This window comes from Ammodytes marinus, assembly GCF_949987685.1.
Source record: "Ammodytes marinus genome assembly, chromosome: 3".
Taxonomy (NCBI): domain Eukaryota; kingdom Metazoa; phylum Chordata; class Actinopteri; order Uranoscopiformes; family Ammodytidae; genus Ammodytes; species Ammodytes marinus.
The window spans coordinates 20248935-20267263 of NC_137232.1; the positions used below are offsets into that span (position 1 = coordinate 20248935).

The 18329-nt window shown below is 39.9% G+C and overlaps 1 protein-coding gene across 1 annotated transcript; it reads left to right on the forward strand.

Annotated features, from left to right (window-relative positions):
* The first annotated feature begins 3391 nt into the window (after positions 1-3391).
* Positions 3392-15261, forward strand: dyrk1ab (dual-specificity tyrosine-(Y)-phosphorylation regulated kinase 1A, b). Its single transcript, XM_080053975.1, has 11 exons — positions 3392-4185; positions 7690-7886; positions 8197-8289; positions 8440-8628; positions 8790-8937; positions 9056-9342; positions 9499-9645; positions 9980-10120; positions 10258-10561; positions 10892-11016; positions 11605-15261. Exons 2-11 carry the CDS (start codon positions 7767-7769, stop codon positions 12190-12192), a joined length of 2142 nt encoding a protein of 713 aa, XP_079910101.1. The 5' UTR covers positions 3392-4185; positions 7690-7766; the 3' UTR covers positions 12193-15261.
* Positions 15262-18329: the final 3068 nt, after the last annotated feature.

Below are 18329 nucleotides of genomic sequence, written 5' to 3' on the forward strand. Positions count from 1 at the left end.
GGCTACACCACAGTATCTCTATTGATGTACATGTACCTAAACCCCTTTCTGGTCTAATGACTTTTAATAAATAAACACTGGTTGGTCACAGTGTTTTTCCAAGTTATTGAGGAGACTACGGTGGGGACCCAGGATCTTCTAGGGAGGTCCGGGGGCATGCCCCCCGTAAGAAAAATGTTAACCTTTAAAGTAAAATGCATCAATCTGTTGCACTTTGAGAAGAAAACTAAGGCTAAATCAAGTGTGTCCTATGTGAGCTATTTTCTGGAATCATTTGGAGACACAGAAATACCAAAAAGCAGAAACAAAAATATACAGGTTTAAAAAATCCAGTCAGTCAGCATTCCATTTTTTTTAAATAATCCCTTATCCCAAAGCTACTTCTCTCTTTGAATTCTTTGTTTTGTTTTTAATGGCTCAACTCAATATAGGCCCTTGATCTGCGTTGCCCCGAACAATGTTATTTAAACAAAAATAACAAAAATGTACTGGTGAATGATCCTTTTTCTTTACTGGTTCATGATGGGCCCCTGATATCAGTACGCCCCCACTCCCACACGAAGATTAGGGGCCTATCATGAGCCAGTCAATAATTTATTGTTTTAAATGACAATGTTCGGGGCCTTCTTAGATCAGGGGCCTATATTGAGATGAGACAGCCCCTGAGAGGCCCCTGATCTTCGTAGGCCCTGGGGCTTCAGCCCAGGTAAGCCCGTGCATAAAGGCGGCCCTGTGTCCAACAAGGACACCCTTTCTGGTGTCCACACAAAAAAAGCATTTGGCATCCATGCACACCGTATGATTGAACAAGAACAGATATGGGATAAAGCAACACAATAATTCCAAACCGGATAGTGCTAAAGCACTACTTCTCAGAGACCTAAAGTAATGAACGAGGCATCATTAATTGTTCTCAACACATCAGGATGGGATGAGATCACCAACCTGTTGCTGCTAATACATTTCATAAATGTATAGCCACTCAATGGTTTGGATTAAAAACTTACATTTGAGAAGATGACATGACTTTTTGACAGGGAAAAAAATTATTCTATGAAGTTTTTGCATTCAAACTTTTCCTCACATCACTGCTAAAGGCAATTCCTGTAATTTAGAGAACTAATGTCCATTGTTGCATTATTTGCAGAATTATTTACATAGACATTCGAGTTATTAGGCAGGAAAGATGTTCTTTTTGCTCACTAAAATGTAGGCTTTAACATACTTATCACTGACATACTGATTTTTTCTAATTGTATGGACAACTGGTTTATTTTTTTACCTTTTGTCCTATTCCTTACAATAACTGTGCATACTTGTTTAGCACTGATCTGACTTTAACAAACATTTGAAACATGAAACATTTAAAGGGACTTCTGGACAAAACTGTATTTTCGTGTTCAGAAAAAATTCTCTGCTTTTAGGTAGGCATATGGTAAACTTAACTTGGAAAAACAAATCAAAAGTTTTTACTTTTTTTCTAACCCTATATATAGGCCTACACCATTTTAAAAACAAAAGTCAGGTGCACACACACACATTTAACTTAATTTCTGCGTTTTGGCATACAGGGCCGCCGCTACCTATACGCAGGGTATGCAGAGCGCATAGGGCACCAAGTCCTTGGGGGGGGCCCCCAAAAAATTTTTTTTTTTATATATATTTTTTATTTATTTATATATTTTAATTACAAAGGAAAAATAGATGTTCTGGGGGCCCGCCAAAATTGACATTCCTTAAAAAATGCCATGATAATCATTACATTACAAAAAATATATAAATTAGTTATGAACTGGCCCACTGTTGTTTTTTCTTAATTATGTAACCTATAACTCAATTTGGGCAAATTAGATGTTTCCCCTAATTATAGCCTATACGGCTTTATCAAGCTGTTTTTGAATGGCGATTCATAATGGCAAGCGGGGCCGGCGGCTGCCAAGGGGCAAGGGTGAGCCCGCCCACCCAAAGGTGCGTCCTGCCCACGCAATCAAAAGTGAAGAAAATTTATTTTTTATTTTTTCAGCCAATTCAAATATGTCTATTTACTATACCAGGACCATTACTACTTCTGATTAGGTGGGCACGGCGACAGCCCGCCTCCAAATTCACCCATCACCTGTTTTTTTTTGCGGACGCGAGAATGTGGTGTTTTAGCCAGATTAATTCTATCAGCCCACCTTAACAAAAGAAGAGAAACTGAGAGATGGCACCTGTGCATCCCTTGCTAATAAGATTGTGTTTTGTAGGTCTAATTGTGTTGCTAACGTTCAGTGATATTGCTTGCTAAAGTCAGCAACCTAGGCTAGGTTACCTAGTAGGGATGGGCGTGCGTAACCGATCAATTGAAGAGGCAATCTCAAGTTTTTTTTTGTGTGTGTGAGAGGGGGGGGGGGGGGCCCTCACTGACAATTTAAGCTTAGGGCACCCAAAAGCTTAGCAGCGGCCCTGTTGGCATATCTTTTGAAGCAAAAACCGAATACAGTAGTAATGGTGTCCCACTTAACCAACATTCTCTAAAGCGATTTGGGGTTTGAAAAGGCACTATTTCATCTGTGTTTGGAATTTTTCAATTGTGTAAAAGAGAACTTAGGCTATCTTTTTTAAATATAGGCTATATAGCCTATTATGTTAGGTAAGCCTAATTAGATAGGCCGAGATAAAAGCTACATTTTCAAAACTTCCCACTTTTCCAACATAGGGACTTAGTTTTTTTCTGGTCAATTATTTGTGGATGTAGGCCTAGGGGTTGTTTCAGTAGGCCTATAGGCTATTTCTAAAATGTGCTAAGGCTCTATCTTTAGATGAGTTTTGGTTGTTGTTTTTCAAATCACTAGCCTAATTAGAAACAAATATTTGGAATAGCCTATGCTAACTATGAAATAGGCCTATAAGTAAGCTGGGTAGGCTACCTACTGCAAGGCAGACACTGTTAATGTCTCTCGGAATGAAATTAAAGATCGATTTTACACTGAAAAAGTGGACACTTGAGTTTAGACTTGTATTAGGCCTACATCCAACTTGTAGGCTACTAGAATTTGTAAGACTTTTAAATTGAATTTAACATTTTAATAGCCTACCAATGAAGGCTTTATTTCAATATCAACTAGGCCTAATTAAATGTCTTTTAAGACTTTTCAAGGATCTGTGGGAACCCTGGTAAGCAATCACTAGTTACAATCACAAAAGGCAAAGATAGTTTTAGATTATAAATATAACCATCTTCCGGACGGTAGCAACAGGCCAAACACGGTTAAAAAGACAGGGACACCATTGGAGTTAATATATCGTGTAACTCTGGCCAGTTAAGATTTTATTCGTCATTGGTACATCCGGGTACTCTCTTTTTTTTTGATTGACAGTTGCCATGGCAACAAGCTAGAGCATCGCCATTTTGTCAGGAGGGTTTTTTTTTCCTCCCAGCTCAGTCTTTTCAAATGTTCTCCCTTCCCGCCGGAATAATGCTGTCAGTGGATATATATTTGACGTTTTTGAAGATCGAAATGCGTCTAGTGGATCGGATGAAGAAGATCAAGAGGCCAACGTTTTAACGTAGTTGAAATAATTAGGCGGCGCCGCACTCACTCAGTTGTCCGTGTCTGTGGTCCACCGGGCCGGTTCACTGCGCAGGTTTGGACCGCGCGCCATTTTGTGAAAATTGACACAAAATTCCTAACCAAAAAATTACCAGAGGACACGGTTTTTGTTTCATGTTCAAAATACTATGGTTTGAACCGTATTGTCTTATTTTGTCGAAGCGGCCGACGCTAAATTGAAGAAAGACAGCGCAAAATCTGAATTTGGCATAACGTTTATTTAGCGGTGGCTAGAATCGTTAGCTCGAGGCTAGCCAGGGCAGGTGGCTAACGCTAGCTGCGTTCATTTTGTCGACCAGCTAGCCAGTTCGCTAAGGTTAGCCAGTAAGTTATGCGTGCTAGTAAACGTTAGCATGTCGCTAGTCAGCTGATAGGAACATTAGTCAAACTTGTTTCGATCACCGATGTTGCTCATCAAAGGTTGGGATATGAAGAGCGGCGAATTATTTTAGTGTTTGTCGATCGGTGGACGGGGATCGGATTTAACCTGAACATTACTCGCTAACCGTGCTGGGAGGGGAGAATCTCAAGCTGGATAAGTTTCCTCATCATACAGGTTATTGGACTTTAAATGAAGATCGTGCCATCAGAGGTGAGCCATTTTACATGTGTTGTCTTTCTATGTGTTTCGTATTATATGTTGCGTGAATGGTTAAAAATGATGGACGCGACAGTGTAGTTGAGAGGGGTAGCTTATTAGTATGGCGGCTAGCTAACATTTTGTGGCGGTGCCTACTCCTCTGAAGCCAGCGTTAACATTTCCCCCTCAGTCAGTAGGTCAACGGGCTCATTTTAATGTTGGACGGGAATAGTTTTGCAGTCTCTTGTGGGGTTGCAGGGTGCAGAGGATTGTGTGGGCTCGGACGTAGAGTCATGCTGGCACGGCGTTAACGTGACAGCTAACGTTAACTCTGCGATATTACACACTGTCATTGTACGATTAAAGCCAAATCTGCCGTTTTAGCTAACAGCCGACGTTTGATTTATTGTCGATGCAAAGAATACGCGTGTTTATATTAGATGTTTAGTTTGAATTTTACAACTAGGCAGTACGGAAGCTAACTGGGCTAGCGCCTGGTAGCTAATTCGGCTAACCTGGCTAATGGTTAACGTTGACTTGTTGACGAACCAGCTGAATGGGCCCCACAACCCGCTGGCTCAACACAGCGTCACTAGCTAACATTAACGTTGGATTGGTGAGAGATATATGCTTTGCTTGTCCCGCAGTTTTCGGGGGTAACGTTAAAGACGACAACGTTAGCTAGTTAAGAGACTGCTAACGGTAATGGGAGCTTGAATACGTTTTGCCATTTATACGAAAGATTGGGAGGCATACACCAACGATAGCAAGAGAAGGACGCAAATGAACACTGAATATGCTTTCTAAATCCCAACCATGACGAAATCTACCCCATCATCTGTAAGTACAGAGCTGCTCGGGCGCCGTCTTTATGCACGATAGGCTTTTAATTGTTTTGGATGGGTTACATTTGATTGAGCTTTGGAGTGGGTCTAATCCGTTGGGCGTGAGAAGATGACACATTCGCTTGTTATAGAGGTCTTTAGCTATCACTTGTGATATGACACGGCTACTAATAGCAAGCTAGCTGTCGTTATATTTACACCTAAATAGGCCCGTTGATGCCGTGATGAGCTGAGCCAGGAAAGGAACTGTTCATATGTCAGTACTGAAAATGAAGAATAATCACAGGTTTTGGAGAGAGTATAGAGCTATAAGTGCGCTTGCAAAATGGCTTTGTGTTCAAATACAGTTAAATTCCCTAGTACGGTTAAATATTTTCTAAATGACAAATTCATCCTATTCTTATGTTAGTCTAATGTCATGTATTGCATTTGTAAGATGAGCTCAAACCAAACTTTTTAACTTCTTTGTATTTGTATACTCTTGTACAGTTATTTGAGTTAGATACCTACATTTAAAAAAAGTATATTTATTTTTAAAGACATGTTAACTATGGGCATGCTGAGAGCAGTTCTAGTACTAGTCCACAACAATATTAATCCTGAATGATTTGTTTTGTTTGGCCTTAGGTAGCCTGGGCCTCTCTGATTCAACTATTTATCTTTTAACAGTTTCACAAGAGCTTCAGTTCTTTTGTGCATTAAAAAAATCATTGCCCGGGCATAGATTGCTTTTTACTGCTGATCCACAAGCAGCTTAACCTCTGTTACTAAATTCCCCAAAAGTTCCACTTACTCAAAGTAGTTAACTGTTAGGGGTTCCTCTGTTGTTAAGGGGTCCCCTTTTCTCAACAAAACTTAAACAAATATTAAGTTAAATCCCCACCAAAGATGCACTATGATAATGATCTGTTTTTAAATGATAATGATCTTTTTTTATTCTTTGTAGTGGGTTGAGTTTTGTTGCTGGACTCTCCTCCCAGGATGATATGATTTTTTTTACTGGAGATGATGCATCCAGGTTAGCTGCTACATTAAGGCTTAACCCTCTGGCTAAGATTTTATTCTCTTTCGGATATTTGTCTTTTTTTAAATTTGACATCCAGACCCTCACATTTTAATTATTTCTTAAGTTAAAGTAAAACTATGTTAAATCATTATTAGGATTGCTCAATAAAATATATACATTTGTATTTAATGCATTTTAACTTTTTGTTTAATGATAGCTCAAAGTGAGGAAAACTTGTTTGACATTATATTTTTTTAAGCTCTTAGCTAAATTAGCATGGACAATGGATGCACTAGTCATCATGACAAATCAGTTTTATAATTTTAGTGCTTTAAATTTAATGTGTATAAAATGATTAATATAAAAAAAAATTACTATGGCTTATCTTTATTCCTAAAACTAGTTTTACTTTTACAGTATATTTAATTCCTTCATGCAACATGAGGTTTTCTTTAAAAATAGATTTATACTATATATAAATACATTTGGAAAATACATTTAAAAAAAAATATATATATATATAACCCATATAATGGAGATCATAATGTATAAATATAGAACAAAGAAAATATCTTAGTTTCTTTAAATACAGCCTTAGCCTGTGCTCTTATCATCTTACAGTTCCTCATATTTCCGTCAGTGGATGTGTATTTTTTCCTTTTCCAAAGCTGGGTCAGCTTTCTAATGCTCTCAGATGGAGTGCAGGTTTTGGGCTGTGCAGCTATTTTGCTGTCAGGCTCTTGTGTTGAAAGCAACGTCTAAGTGTGCCAAAGTTCAATTTTATTTCTTGTTTATTTCTTGTTTTCTCATTGGAAAATGGGAGCAGCTCTGCCCTGGCAACAAAAGTAGGCTATTTGCATACTGCGTTGTGATTGGTCTGTGCATTGATGGGCTTGCCAAATCACGCTGTATCTCTGTGGTGATAGGCTATGCTAATTAGGTGCTGTTGCTGGGATTCTGAATAGTGGTTACTGTGTAGCGCTGGTGAAATGTGTTGTCTGGTGAGAGATGCTGATAGCTGAACATGCTATTTGATAATTTTTTGATTCCTTCTGGCTTAAAATGAAGGATGATTCACTGTATACGGTGGAGATGCTTCATTTTCACCCCTTTTCACTGTTAAACCTGCTGTTTTGCTCCTTTTTCTTCACAAAGGTTGATATCTTACTGTTTTACTTTATTTTGTGGTTATCCTTTGATGCATATTTCTGATTTAACATGTTTAAAAAATACACTATGCTTTAACCTGACATTTTTCCTAACAATGATTTAATGCTTGTTATTTGATCAACATCTCATGATCATTTTTGTATGTGTGAAAGTGTAAGCTCGACCATTTCAACATACATGTAAATATTACAAATGCTTAATTTGCATTTTGCATATATATTTCATTCACAATGGATGATTAAGGCATTTCAGTGTTAAGGAAATTCAAACTGCTTTGATTAAACAAAGAATAATGCCTATTTATATAAGATCCATACAATAAGTATCAAATATCTTTACCCGTTTAATTTTTGGGCCACAAATGTCCCATGAAAGAGGAAATACAGATGTTTCACATGAAGATGACCTAACCCCCTTCCTCCTTTTTTGTGTTTTGTTACATTTAATGTTTAATTAAGGTAATCTGCAACTCATAGCATTATTTGTGTCTTCCAGGAGGAGAGACTTCAGCATGCAAACCTTCGTCCGTCCGGCTTGCGCCCTCTTTTTCTTTACACACTGCTGGTCTTCAGATGGCTGCTCCAATGCCCCATACGCACCAGCAGTACAGTGACCGCCACCAGCCAAGCACTGACCAATCTGTTACGGTCTTACCGTACAGCGACCAGACACCACAGCTCACTGCCAATCAGGTACACTCACCCTACCATACCCCAGCTCTTGGATTTCTTTTTGTCTTAATGTGTATTGTTCCAAGAATTGCTATACCTAATTTGAAAGCGTACTTCCCTTTTTGCTGCTGTCACCAGGCAGAGTAGCCGCTTGTTAAATGTTCTTTCAGTCTAGCCATTTAATATTGTGCAAAATGTGTTGTGTTAACGGTAATGATAGGCCTCTTAATATTTTAGCATTAGCAATTTGGATTAGCCCCTGTTACTTACAAAAGTAATGTGCATATTGTTTGTTTATGAAATGTTGTGATCTTCCCTTTTGACACTATAGAGGCACATGCCCCAGTGCTTTCGTGACCCAACTTCAGCTCCCCTGAGGAAGCTCTCCATTGACCTTATCAAAACATACAAACACATCAATGAGGTTAGTTTTGTTTTTCATGAAATGCATTTACCGTACCTGTATCATCTGATAATCATATAATATAGTTTTGAAAATGTAGTAGTGAGAGTAATGTAAAATTTCTGTCTGAATAGTCTGATCATGTGAATTGTTTATTTGTATCTTTTATAGGTGTATTATGCAAAAAAGAAGCGACGGCACCAACAGGGTCAGGGTGAAGACTCCAGTCACAAAAAAGAGAGGAAAGTTTTCAATGATGGCTATGACGATGATAACTATGACTACATCGTCAAGAATGGGGAGAAGTGGATGGACCGCTATGAGATTGATTCCTTGATAGGAAAGGGATCATTTGGACAGGTACTTTATTACAAATTACACACATACACAATTGATGGTTTCATTTTGCTCTGTACAAATAACTGTAAGACATTTGATGCCACTCACTAAAGATGTTTCATGTGAAGTTTTCATTTCAAGTTGGGGGACATTACAATTTGTTGTTTTTCTGCATCTTTTAGGTTGTGAAAGCATATGACCGTGCTGAGCAGGAATGGGTTGCCATTAAGATCATCAAGAACAAGAAGGCTTTCCTCAATCAAGCCCAGATTGAAGTGCGCCTCCTAGAGCTCATGAACAAACATGATACCGAGATGAAATACTACATTGGTAATGCACTCTTGAAGTTTGCGTCTGATCTGCCAAGACCTAAGATATATTTAATATACAAAATACATTCAAATTTGTATGGGACTAACATGGGTACAATTTTTTTTTCTTTCTGCAGTTCACCTAAAGCGTCACTTCATGTTCCGGAACCACCTCTGTCTCGTGTTTGAGATGCTTTCATATAACCTGTACGATCTACTCCGAAACACCAACTTCCGCGGCGTCTCACTCAACCTCACCCGGAAGTTTGCTCAGCAGCTATGCACGGCACTGCTCTTCCTGGCCACGCCTGAGCTCAGCATCATCCACTGTGACCTGAAGCCTGAGAACATCCTCCTCTGTAACCCCAAGAGGAGTGCCATCAAAATAGTGGACTTTGGCAGCTCTTGCCAACTTGGACAAAGGGTATTTACCTGTGATTTTTACTTATCAGTGATACAATTAATGTATGCAAGAATGTCCCTGAGTAGTGTGTGATAGTAGTGTAATGAAAAGGCAATTCAGAGTTTGCAGGCAAATGGGGGAATTTATAGTCTGTGCTTTTTCTTTGTTTTTTTGTAGATATACCAATATATCCAGAGTCGCTTCTACCGTTCCCCAGAGGTGCTGCTGGGAATGCCCTATGACCTGGCCATCGACATGTGGTCCTTGGGTTGCATCTTGGTAGAGATGCACACTGGGGAACCTCTCTTCAGCGGAGCCAATGAGGTATAAGGGCCTGAAATACTACTCAAATGAGATATTTGATGGGCTTTGAGATATGACTGAAATGCAATGGTTAAATTGACAGTTCACAACTTTTCATCTGATATCTAGTTTACAAATGATGTCATGTACACTTAAAACGATTAAGAAGTTGAGTTCACAAGCCTAAAACGCATCACACAGCTGTGTCCAGTAATTGTGGCCACTTGCCTGAGCCCAAATGTTTTGACTATAAGTCAAATAGACTATAAGTCATGGTCAGTATATTCAAATATACTGACCATAAAAATGTGTTCCGTGTGCTTTCTATTAACTTGATTTATAACTCTTCCCACAGGTGGACCAGATGAACAAAATAGTTGAGGTTCTTGGTATCCCGCCTAATCACATAATGGACCTAGCCCCTAAAGCCAGGAAGTTCTTTGAGAAGCTTTCGGATGGTACATGGAGTGTTAAGAAGACCAAAGATGGCAAAAGGGTGAGCTCAGTTTTTTTCCTGTAGACTTTTGACAAAAAAAATTGTGTTAATTGCTGATTACTTGGGTATACTGTGACAATATATATAAGGCATGTCTGAGAAAATCTCTTAATCTTTGTGTACTCTGCCTTAAACAGTATAAGCCTCCAGCCTCACGGAAGCTCCACTCCATCCTGGGTGTGGAGACAGGGGGTCCAGGTGGCCGGCGGGCGGGGGAGTCTGGCCATGCTGTTGCTGACTACTTGAAGTTCAAGGACCTGATCCTGCGGATGTTGGACTATGACCCTAAGAGCCGCATCCAGCCCTACTATGCCCTGCAGCACAGCTTCTTCAAGAAGACTGCGGATGAAGGGACCAATACGAGCAGCAGTGTGTCTACGAGCCCTGCGTTAGAGCAGTCCCAGTCTTCAGGAACCACCTCCAGCACCTCCTCTAGTTCAGGTGACTGTCACCTTACAACTCTGGGCAGCTGCTCAGCAAAATAATTGAAATATATTGAAATGATAGTCAATGTGTTCTATGACAACATGAGAAATGTATACCACCGCAACAATTAAGGGTTTGGTAAGGAAGATTAATTTTGTGGAACGTCAATCTGTGAACTGTGTCAAGCTACTGGAAAGAAAGAACAACATTAAAACTACTAAAATCAATTTACTTTTAGAACCTTCAGACAATTCTAAATTATGTGCCTTAATAAGTGCTGGCTAATCTTATTGTAGCCTGTGGCATATATTATGTGGTGTGTTGACACTATTGTTTAATACTTAGGAGGCTCATCTGGGACGAGTACCAGTGGCAGAGCGAGATCGGACCCTACCCATCACCACTTGCACAGTGGAGGACACTTCGGCACGGCCTTGCCTGCCATCGATGGTGACAGCCTCTGCCCACAGGTCAGTAATTTACCCGGAACAAGCTCAAATTAAAGGTTTTTTCCCCTCCAAAGTTTGTATATCATTTCTTATACAGCATGTGCTCAGAGGCTGCTCTTGTTATTTTAAATGCCAGGACAAGTCTAAAAAGTTTGAAAATAGATCACCAATAAACAAATCTCCAAAGAATGTGTAGTATTGTTCTTTTTATTTTGCTTGATTGATTGATTGATTGATTGGCTGTTGATGATCGACTTGACGTCCTTGTAAATAAGGGTCACCCCTCAACGATCTCTCTAGTATAAATAAAGGTTAAATGAAAATGTATCATCTGATACATAACAAGATTAACATCAAGTTTAAAAAAAAAATCAAATCCGATTTTTTTGAAATGTGTTAGTTTTTCTTGCAAACATTGATGAGAAAAATTGTCATGCTTCCTAGATTTGGAACTATCAACTTTAAAACATTTGTTCATTGAATATACTCTGAGTGAAATGTCCACCAATGTAATATGGTAACAGATGCTGAGTTCTGTTAATTGTTTTTCAATCAGACAAAAATGCCATATCCCACAACTGACTCTTGTTGTTTGCTTGACATTGACAGGCGAGACAGCCTTACCCACCCCCGCTGGTGTGGGGAGGTGGCGTTGGACCAGAGGCAGTCACTGGAGAGACCCACCCAGTCCAGGAGACCACCTTCCACGTTCCCCCTCAGCACCCCAAGGCCCTGCATCCCCACTCACATGCTCATCACCACCACGGGCCATTGATGGCTACACGGCCACGCCCACGCCACTACACCTCCCCGACACACAGCTCCTCGACACAGGACTCCATGGAAGTGGTTCATGGCCATCTGTCCATGACCTCCCTGTCTTCCTCTGCCTCCTCTTCCTCTACATCGTCCTCTTCCACTGGGAACCATGGCAACCAGGCCTACCAGCTCCGCCATTTGCCGGCTGGAGCCCTTGACTTTGGTCAGAACGGTGGGCTGAGCATGGGGCTAGGTGCCTTCTCGAACCCACGGCAGGAGACTGGCATGGCAGCGCACCCTGCATTCTCCATGGGCACGAACACAGGGCCTGCCCACTACCTAGCGGAAGGCCACCTGGGCATGAGGCAGGGCATGGACCGGGAGGAGTCTCCAATGACTGGAGTGTGTGTGCAGCAGAGTTCTATGGCCAGCTCGTGACTGCACTGACATTTGGCTGTGTGTTCCCCCCTGTGCGTCATTTTTAAGGTGGTGTTTTTTACTACAAGGTGTGTTGAGAACAAAAGCTGCTCACGTCAGAAGGGAGATATCACTGAACCGCTACTACAGAGAAAAACCTTTGTTTAAAAAGTATATATGTAATTCTCATCCGTTTTTCTTTTGCAATCATTAGGCACAAAATAATACTGCGGAATAACCATAGTGAGATTGAGACATCCATCTTACCATTTCACCAGTTTCATGTAACCACCAAGTAATCACCATATGGTATTATGTGGCAAAATCTTCTAAGGAGCATTTCAGAGCGAAGTTTGAAGCTGTTTTGCAGGTAGCTGTTGGTGATGAAATGCTTGGCGTCCTTTTTCGGTTCAAACCGTGGACTGCCTGACATTACTGTTCCACTGGTTCTTAATTATTTTGCCCTTTTTAAGTGAAAATTTCTCGTAAAAGCTGCTTGTAAATCCTGTAGCTTGACAATGAGGGGGAAGTGTTTGCGGTGATATTTCTTGTTGTTGGTTGGTATTGTGTAACTCTGTTAAAGGGGAGCACATAGCAGTGGAGTCCCTATAGCGTGCGCTGGCCGGGTGGAGACAAGACCCTGCAGGTGGATACTGACACCATCCGGGTCAAAGGAGAGGGAGGCACCACCCCTCCGGCCTAGAGGGCCCCGTAGTCCTGCAAGCTGCAACCGGGCCCCGGCACAGATGAGAGCAGCGATGGGCACGGGAGACGAAAGGATCCAGCCCAGAGAAAGGAAGACAGTCAGTGGCTGGTTCTAGATAACCCTTTGGCCTTATGACTCATGGACATGGAATGGGGACGGAGCTGGACATTATCATTTGAATTAAGATGGCTTTTCTCTATTTTTCTCTCTAGACAGCCCTTAATTCTTTAAGGAAATTAAAAACAACTTAGAAAAGGTGAATAAGAATGGTAATTTGAGGCCTTTCTCGACAAAGATTTCTTCTTCAGCAGGGCCCCACATAACAGGGTCTTATTGTACACAACAACCTCCTAAACATTACTTCCTTAAATCTTATTCACTGGTTAAGGATTTTGCAGTGGAAAGAACTATCTATTCCAGAGTCTACCCTTTTATGTTTCGTTATTTTTCCCTTTTGCATGTAGTTCCTCATCAGAACCACCTGCACAAGTCTCTCCATCCAAAACATGGAAACTGAAGAAAAAAATGAGTTAAGTGACTGCCTTTTTTCTCCTCAAATTATGCTGTGAATTTTACAAGAATTTATTTTCCCTTTGGATATGTTTTTATACCAAAGCAGTTGTTTTATAGCATATAGGTGTCTGTAACCAATAATGTAGCAGTTCACCACTTTGACGCAAAGTTTATCAAGATCTTATTTTAACGTCAATACAAACAGCTGCAATATATTACTTTAGCAAAACTGGAGACCGTTGTTGAGACCGTTGGCTATTGTGTATTCTGGCCAGATTTGTTTGCAACGTTTTACCAAAACTGTTTCCATATTAATTGGTAGATTATTTTGGGAGTCTTTTAAAACTTTGGTATGTTAGAGAATTTGGTAGTTACTCTGCAGGCTCCGGAGTAGCAAGATAGAAGCTGATGGTTTAAAAAAAAAATGAAAAAAAAGGAGACTAATGCGTTCTATTTCTGTGTCGTCGTTTTTCTTTTGCCCCCATCATACTATTTCAAAGGGTTTTGCTGCCTTTCATACATCATTTGGTCAACTTGGCTAGTTTCTGCCGTGAAGCAAGACTTTATGTCATCGTCTTGGCAGGGTAAGAATAATTGTGGCAAATCAGTTTGTGTTGAATGGTATTTTTCTGATTTGGTAGGGCCGATCCCCCATGATTGTTGTCCTATTCAAAGGGAAAGGGTGTCCCCCAGACCACAACCACATGCTTTGCCTAGGCAGACATGCATGTCTTCAAAACATTACAGTCAATAACCAGATTTTTCTTTTTTATATCAGGGATTTTGAAGTGCTTTCTTTCTTCTGTTGCTCATTTTACCAGCTTTGAAATTAAACAGAAAAACCTGCCCACAGCCACCTTTCAAATTAAGGGCAGGCCACAGGTCATGCTGTTGCCATTTTAAAGGAGAAACCATCATAAGAAATCATGCTTGGTATTTCCACAAACACAAATGTAAAGCTACCTATATTGAGATTGGGGTTTTATCTGGATGTCAAGGTTAATTGCAAAATTGCAATCATTTTTCATACCCCGCAGAATTTGAGACATTTAGAAATTGCCAGTGGTTTTATTACTGGCACTCATACTGGTACTAAACATTCCAAAAATAAAAGACTGAAAAAGAAAAAAAATTGACTGCAGTGACTCGTAAGTGTGCGCCTATTTCAGATCATGCTGATTGACCTCTTATTTAGAGCAGTTGTCATGAAATGCAGCCCCTTTTTAATAGTTGAAATAGAATTTATGTATATATTTATATTTTTTTAATAAAGGAAGTATAGAACTCACTACCTTGCTCCTGCTGGTATGTTGATTATGTTTGTCAATTTGGTGACCATTCAGTGGGCAGGAACTCCTGTTTTCTTAGTGGCAAAACCTTGCCTTTTGGCAAAGGTACTTGACTACATCAGGACAACACTATGAGGTAGGGTTTGAATCAAACAGGGAAAGCTAGATCTTCAAACCTTAATAATTTTCACAGGGTATATTGTAAGTGCATGTACATCACAAACCTTACTTTTTGGTTATATGAGAAGCACATGGTTGAAAAAAAGTTCCATCTTTCATAAGCCTGTTGAGTTTGTGGGTTATACACAAACACGTATACTTGTTGACATATCTGAACACCCAACAGAAGTTGAAATCCTCTTATTTAATTTGGATTTATCCTTTTCATTTTTGATTTCACATTTTTTCACTTTTTTTGTACATGCAACATGCACTATAGAATTGAACAGCATGGGGGAAAGGATAAGTCCATGTATCCACAGATTGTAAGATCTAGTCAAGACTTTGCTGTGTTTATGACAATGCCCTTTGTATTATATTAAGACAGTCTTATGTATGATATATAAAAAGAAGTTAATTGAAGTTCTTTGTGTGTCTTTATTGTGCTCTTACAACTTCCCTCTATTTCCAAAAGGTTTTCATTTTTCACCTTTAACATAATCTAAATCGCCAAAAAATGCGTCATGACAGAGAATAGGAGTAAATAGTAAAAAAAATATATATATTTATACTTTATATAGTATTTTATAAAATGAAAGGCGTCTCGGTATGACGTTCCGGCTCGTTGGTCTAGGGGTATGATTCTCGCTTCGGGTGCGAGAGGTCCCGGGTTCAAATCCCGGACGAGCCCATTTCTTTTTACTGGAGGGAAAAGCTGCAAAAGAGAAGTCGGTTTACTGGGACAGACAAATTGCTTACGACGTGACAAATGTGTAGCTATTTTTTTGTTCTGTAAGGTTTTCCGTTGCTAGTTATTCTACGTGTGTTCATTTGCGTTACGTTGTTTTAATGTTGGTGTCAATGCCATGTGATCAGGCCACAAATGCTTCTGTTCACTTACAGATTTCTGGCACATTAGACAAAACGGTGGGCTCGTCCGGGATTTGAACCCGGGACCTCTCGCACCCTAAGCGAGAATCATACCCCTAGACCAACGAGCCAAGTAGGATGATTACGCCAATAGCATTAACTTCAGCATTAGCAATATATATACTGAGACCATTGCGGCGTTCGTTTATAACGTGTATTTCCTTTAGAAGGATAGGCAGTTTAAGATTATACTACAATGTAGCCTATTAGGCTACATTGTAGTATAATCTTAAACTAGAATTTACGCACAGCTAGCGAGAATCATACCCCTAGACCAACGAGCCAAGTAGGATGATTACGCCAATAGCATTAACTTCAACATTAGCAATATATATACTGAGACCATTGCGGCGTTCGTTTATAACGTGTATTTCCTTTAGAAGGATAGGCTACATTGTAGTATGATCTTAAACTAGAATTTACGCACAGCTAGCGAAGTAGTTACACTTTTCGCACCCGTGGATTCTTTAACTAAAACTCCCTAAACCGTTTCCCATTCATTCTCCGCGCGGCGCCCGCGGATAGTTTAGCTAGATTTCCCTAGATCGTTTCCCATTCATTCCCTATGGTAGTGAATTGTCACTACGCGGATGTAATATATTTTCGGACACTGCTAGGATAAAGGGGGCGCTGTTTTCCCAGCGCCCCCTTTTTCATACTGTGTCATCATAATAATAATATACCAGTCATGCATGCTTTATTTTACACCAATCACGTTTATATAATAATGTAGGAAATGCTGAGAGGTAATTAAATGTTTTTTGTTGTTGTTGAAAATACACTGAAATTGAGACGATGAAAATGATGAAAATCTCAACAAAAGAAAAAGTGGCTTTGATGAAGGTCAATTCACACCTAGGTGTTACTTTTTGGGTCTCACGGTGCTGAGGGAGGGGGGGGGATTCGGGGGCAAACACAGTTCAAAGGAACAAAGTGAGCCAAGTTCTGTCATCTCTACTTTAAAGGCATAGACAGTAGGTTCAAAGGATATCACTACTCACTACACCAAGTTCTGTCATCTTATCTCTACTAGGAGACTGTTTACAAACCTTAATAATTTTCCCTTAACTTTTTACAATGCATTCTCTATGGTAGTGTCTAGTCGCACTACGGATGAAATATATGTTTGGCCGCTTTGGAGTCGTTTGGGCGGGCGGGGCTATCACTTCTTTATAGGTCCATGGGCTATCAGCCTCCGGCTTCCGATGTCAGTCAGTAGGTCAGTATTCGCCTAGAGTTTGAATTGTCTGCAGCTCGCGCAGTCTTGAAGAGACTATCACAGTTCAGAAGTAAGTGATTTACTTTATAAAGTTATGATATGTTGAATTAAACAATGCACGATGAACGGACCTGTAGTGATATTTTATCTCAGCGCCGCCTGAAGTTTTCCCGTTTACGTGAACAGTATTAAAGTTGCCCGTTGCAATGTATGATGAATTACGGTGACTATACTGCCACATTGAGCCGTCAAATGTTCGTGGAATTACATTTTTACAGTTCTAATGATTGTCGTGAGTTAACATATGGGAGTATGGCGATTACTACCGTTAATAAATCTCACCGTTTTGCGGTTAAAGTTAAATATACGCTGGGTGCTTTTTTACACAAACAGTCAAAATGACGGTGGATAACAGACTAGACAGTGAATGAAACCAGCTACGAATGGACGTGCTTCATTTGTATCGTGTACTTTCGTTCTGTTTACACTTACTACAACGTTATGTCGACGGCTTCCAGTCGCCTTTATAAAGTTACCGGCGAAAGTAACTTCATAACGGCTCGCTTGGAACGTTCACTTTCCCCGCTATCATGCATTCTGTCTGTGAGATTAAAAATAAAAAAAACACACACAATAGACAACTGAGCTGTCATATGTTAAACGCTAATATCGTTATTTTACATTGCAAACCACTCTGAGGGATTTTCATACTGTGTCATCATAATAATAATATACCAGTCATGCATGCTTTATTTTACACCAATCACGTTTATATAATAATGTAGGAAATGCTGAGAGGTAATTAAATGTTTTTTGTTGTTGTTGAAAATACACTGAAATTGAGACGATGAAAATGATGAAAATCTCAACAAAAGAAAAAGTGGCTTTGATGAAGGTCAATTCACACCTAGGTGTTACTTTTTGGGTCTCACGGTGCTGAGGGAGGGGGGGGGATTCGGGTGCAAACACAGTTCAAAGGAACAAAGTGAGCCAAGTTCTGTCATCTCTACTTTAAAGGCATAGACAGTAGGTTCAAAGGATATCACTACTCACTACACCAAGTTCTGTCATCTTATCTCTACTAGGAGACTGTTTACATATGTTCAAAGGGTTTCACCTTAAAATGGCCATGTTGGCGTTTAAACAGTCAATCTAAACACAGCTCATTGTCACTCACAGGACACACAGGCGTGTTTAAAAAAAACAATTCCTCTCTTTAACATATTAAATAACCAAATAATTTTTTTCATTACAGAAAAATGCGAAAGCAAAATTTCTTCCCCGGGAGGATCAGTGTTTCATTCCGCACTGGTCCTCGTGGGTATCTCCGCCAGGACCCAAC